Raw genomic sequence first — 5,511 nt, forward strand, 5'->3', positions numbered from 1 at the left:
TGTAATATTGTGGGGTGTTATGTTTTTGTTGTACGTAACAGATATCCACTACGAAGCTCTCGACTCGATACTCAATACTTCATTGAGAACAAGGGAGAGAATAAAAAGCTATCTATTGACATTAAAAAATAATGTTCATCACTGGATTTCGCATATTACGTATTAAATGTAAGAGACTATAACAGGGATTGTCTGGTTTGTACTTCGACCTGATGTTCGCCTATTGGAAATATCTCATACTCCGTATACACCAATACCGAACCAGAGCTTCATGGCAATTATGGCAAAGGAGAGAAACCACAGAAAAGGAGCCTGAACCAAATAATCAATACAGAGGGTTTCCTAATCCCAAAGTATGGCTCAGAGAGAGAGCTAAACAGTCTGACGCTGAACCATCCAACACTGATGAGTGACGGTTGAGACGAGATTCGGCATTCCGTTTAGGCTCCGTTTAGTAGGGCGTAAAACGTTTTCATGGAAAACGATTTTCCCCTTTTCAATTATTTTACGTTGTTTGGTTGGATAAGGGATGGAAAACAATTTTCCATTACTCCCTTAAAGGTGGAAAACACTTTTCCATTTGAAAATGAGGGAAACCACTTTTCCTTCTTTACTCTTTACCTCCCTCTCCTTTCTTCCCCTCAATCTTCACCATCTTCCTTTAAGCTACCAAACGAAGGAAAACTAATTTGAAATTGTATTTTCCCTAAAATGTTTTTCATGGAAAATCATTTTACATTGAAAACGTTTTACGCCCTACCAAACGGAGCCTTAAACCCACATGCAAAATCCCCAAGATGTAGAGATTGCAAAACACTAAATTAACAGGGGTAAGGCGGTAAGCCTTTAAAACTGTAACCATCATATTTTGTGCCAGAACTCAAAGAACAGAATAGGGAACCTATAAGAAAGATTTGAAAATAATCTCGCTTCATATCTCTTAAATATCATACACTTTTACTCTTTCTACATTCTACACTTGCTCGAAAAGTCTCCTGATTTTTTGGATAAAGAAAGGCATTAACAAGGAACTCATGCAAGAGCTTTAACCTGGCTCTGTACAGAAATTACAGCTAAAGAAGCAGAAGCCAAGAGCAGAATGCTCCCACCTATGACTCTCTACTTCTGAACAGGCTTTTCAGAATACTTGAATCCTGTCTTCGTATCGACCAACACTGCAAATGGAGGAAACAACCATGTAAGCAACTCAAGATAGAAGACATTTGCCTAATACGGTAAAACCAACCAATTTGGCAGTTTAATTCCATGTTCACCTTCAACTTTGAATTTGAAAGAGGAACTTGCATGTGCTCAACTTCCCTATTTTAACACTTCCTTAATTAGGACGGAGGGATATTAATTTTTTATTTTCTAGAAAGCCAATCAAAACAGGCTTAGTGAATCCAGGTTATTATAAAACACTATAAATCACCAAAACATAATCACCTTCTCTAGGTAAAAGCTTGCTTTCCTGATTCCCGGATGACTTGATGAACTCTTCGAACTGAGACTCCATGAGCAGCAACTCTTCATCAACACCAAGATCGATTTCATCAGGCAGCAAGTCAACAACATCGTTCACCTCAAAGTTGTTTGCATTGTTACCATACAACATTTCAGCTTCCTGGTGCTGGCTGAGCCAATAGTCCCGGAACCACATTGATGTCGTGATCAAGTCATACCATTCAGGTGAGAAGTCCTCTACCTGTCGAAAAGCGGCAGGGATGTACAGTGGAGCATTGGGATTCAGCGTTGATCTTACACCTGAGACTAGAGCCATTTTTTTCCCTTTAAAAAGACTCTCTGAAGTTACCTGCTTGGGAAGAAGTCAAAAGTTACAACTCCGATAATCTAGAATCAACTGGAAGTTAAAAATACAAGTGCACAAATTTCATAGAAACAGGTCAAAAGGGACTCAATGTTACTGATATGTCTAGTCTCATTGTTAAGTACGTGCCAAGTTCTTAAAACACCTGAAAGGACTTCTAAACAATCTCAAAAATTACATTGAGGATAAAACCCTTTCCTGACTCGTTTGCCGATATGTTTAAACTACAGGAATGCAAGTATATTTGTGTTACTTTATTTTCTTGACAAGAATGTTCTATTAGAAAATTTATGACAGTGCTTAAGAGCATCCTAGCTCTCAAAACTGTGTTTTATCTTTCTTTAACTTTCATTCCCACACCTCAGATATATGTGGAAACGGAAGAAGTAAAACACAACTTTGATAGTGGAATGCATTATCATAATCATTCATATGATACATCTGTTGGAAATCCTTGTGAGAAATACAAAAGAAAATGAGTGGGAAGTGGGAATATGAAAAGTCCCACATGGGAAAAACACAAACCATATTCAATGTTTATATTTGGGGACTTGAGGGAATCATTTGTTTAAGAAAGCATGTGAGTGGCATGGGTGGACACACAACACACGCGGGCCGGGCCGTGGGCCATGGGCCTTGGTACTTCGCGGGCGTGGGGTGGGTTTTGTGGTCCGGGTCTTTCTTTTTGGTCAGTGAAGGGTTTAATTCGGGCAGAGAATTAATCAAACCACTAATCCCGTAACTGCCCCATTAACCCCTCTTAATGACCGTTTTAGAGCAGTGGTCTGGCCACGGCACGACAATCGGTTCAGTTCGTATTACGCAATATCCAGTTAAGTCGTTCCAATTACTTATTTAGCTAACAACATCCTATACAAGATAAAAACACTCATTACCATTCCATTTCATTTACTCATGATCTCCAAGCCACTACGTTGCCCCAATAGAGAACATGAGAAATCTAGATGCTTCTATAATATCGTTAGTTAATACAAGAAATTTACAAGTACCGACTATGTATCCCTATGAATTCAAATCTAAGTATCCTACAAATGGCATGGCGATGGCAAGATCAACTCAATTAAGGATCATATGGTGCATTCTAAAGAGAAATTACACCACTCGTCTCTCTTTAATAAGCCACATCTGACTTTTTGCGATCAAAGATATTGTTATTTGACCAATGTTTTCGCTCGATATGTTTTGGTAAAAAATGGAGTATAATTCTATATTTTCATAAAATTACTCTTATAATGTGTGTTAATTTATCAATTTCACATTTTAAATTATTGTGAAACATATCGCTAGTCAAAGTTTTAATCTTTGATTACAAAAAGTCAAATATGGCTTATCAAGGATGGAATGATGCAGTACTATTTCAAAATCAAAACTATCTCAATATTCACACCCTTGCACAAAAGTATACCATTTAAAAAGACTTAACTCCCAAAAGCCACCAGTGTCCCGAATTACCAAGTTCCAAAATAACTAAAACATCTCAATCATTGAAATCCACCTTAACGTGCCTACCCTAATATAAGCAAACCATATTGAACCGGCTCAAGGTGTATAATTGTATATCCTCGAGTATAAAAGAGAACTAACAAGTATCAACAAGCTCTCCAATTTCCAACACGAAAATCACCACAAAAAGCCACATCACTTCATTTTCATAGCCTACAAAACTGCATTTCAAACATTTAAAACCAAACTGCTTGCAAAATCCATGTCCTAGGTTTCTAGCTCACCATCCAAATCATTTGATCACAAAGTAAGCAGTGCTTTCTTTCATACCTTAAGCTAATCAATCTTAGCATACAAACACATACGCATGAACAACCAAAAATCCACAACTGCCATAAATTCGACTGCGAAAATATGAACCTCCTTAACACCATCTTCAGTCCATCCACACATAAAACACCGGTCGTAAACATTTCACCAAAGTCCAAACACAAGATCACATCTTAAGTTCAAGATTAAGGCGTTCCAAATTGACTTTTTGCGATGCAATACTTCAAAGATCATTGTTTATGTACGACAGTTACACCGATCCAAAGAACAACTCATACAACAAACACCACCCAAAATACATAGCTCACTAATCAAACGATCGAGTTCAAGCAACTTTTAATCGAGTTGTTAGATTGACCTAATAACTCAATAATAATATAAAAAAGTGGAGTTCAAATAGCACAAATCGAATCTTCATGCTGATTGACGCGATTTGAACTCAATCCTTTTATCAGTGAACTATAAATTACGAATTTTGCACTTTTCAATTTGAAGTCATCGAAAGTCCAAATTTCGTCAAACTAGATCTAATTCAAACACAAATTACTCCAACTTTTTACAAAATAATTCAAATTAAAGAGAGAATTCTTCAACAATTATCTTAAACTAGACGCGAATCAAACTCTAAAAATCAAAATTAAAAAAGGAAAATAATGAAGATGATAATTATACCTTCAATATTCGACAAGAGGAAAAATATCTGCGACTGTTCAGACAAAGTAGCAAAGATGATGAGGATTGAGGAGAGAGGAGAGAGGAGAGAGGAGAGAGAAAGTGAGGAGGAAAAAAATGAGCGAGCTTTAATATATAAGCTACAAAAGAAACAGCGAAAATGAACCGGATATTTCTAAACCGGAGACCGGTCCAATGGACTTTTATTAAACCGAATATAGCCGGTGGTCTGTGGGCCATGAGCCGGTGACTTGGTAAAGTCGCGTTTGGATGGCGTGTAAATGGATAGACTTTGGTGATATTTTGACCTGTGTGGGACCCACCTACCATGTGGTGATGAGGGTGAGGGCGTCTAATATAATTGATGCGCCTTTTTTGTGTGTGTAGTGGATAGTAAGGATTGGTTGAAGAGTTGAGGAATTTTGTGACGTGGCGGATATCGAACGGTGGAAATTTTGTGGATTATTAGAGGACGGTGAAAGACAACTAATCTCTCTCCTCAATTAATTAAGCAATGAATTGTTACATCACATGTTTTGTTGGTTGATTAGGTATAATGTATGGCAATGACAACAATTTTTGTCTCCTTTTGATGGCTTTTCTCTACTTTCTTCCTATTTTCCACTGCTAGTTATATCCATAACACGATTAAAATCGAATAGTAACATAAAAAATAAGGGATAAACTCACCGGGTCATACACAAGCTCATACGGAGTACAAGATAAGAGATAGGCCACATGTAACCTTGACAGGGTTCCATCCTAAAACCAATTGGTGATATGTGGAGTAGCCTACCAATTTAATACGGAGTATATTAGCTAATCTCTCTCTAATACTAAAATAGTATGTAACCCGGACGTTGCCCCGGGTTTTGACTTTTATTCGGATTTTTTTTAAAAATATGTGCACGTAGAGATGGTGTCATTATCAAATTACGGTAGTAACATAAGATTAGTGGCCGATCAACAACCTCCCCGATTAAACCCCACATCCAAAAATATACACAAAGTCGGATCAATTTCTTCAAAGTAATAATTGTACATTTATGAATTAAGTAATCATTCCTTTTTTTTTGCATTCACTTTTATTCAATGTATTGTTTATTGTAAAAGAAATATATAGGCTTATATGGAAAGTTATTACATAAGTTGTAGTTGGTTAAGATGGTAAGAAGGGCAACTTTTAACAAAGAGGTTTGGTGTTCGATCTTTGTTAG

At 36.9% G+C, this 5,511-nt stretch overlaps 1 protein-coding gene across 1 annotated transcript; it reads right to left on the reverse strand.

The window, feature by feature from the left end:
- Positions 1 to 913: 913 nt before the first annotated feature.
- On the reverse strand, positions 914 to 4,452 carry LOC110779231 (protein EARLY RESPONSIVE TO DEHYDRATION 15). Its single transcript, XM_021983764.2, has 3 exons — positions 4,295 to 4,452; positions 1,447 to 1,813; positions 914 to 1,175 (listed from the first exon to the last, which is right to left on the reverse strand). The coding sequence occupies exons 2-3, from the start codon at positions 1,778 to 1,780 to the stop codon at positions 1,120 to 1,122; spliced, it is 390 nt and encodes a 129-aa protein (XP_021839456.1). The 5' UTR covers positions 1,781 to 1,813; positions 4,295 to 4,452; the 3' UTR covers positions 914 to 1,119.
- Positions 4,453 to 5,511: the final 1,059 nt, after the last annotated feature.

The sequence above is a fragment of the Spinacia oleracea genome, chromosome 1 (assembly GCF_020520425.1).
Source record: "Spinacia oleracea cultivar Varoflay chromosome 1, BTI_SOV_V1, whole genome shotgun sequence".
Classification (NCBI taxonomy): Eukaryota; Viridiplantae; Streptophyta; class Magnoliopsida; order Caryophyllales; family Amaranthaceae; genus Spinacia; species Spinacia oleracea.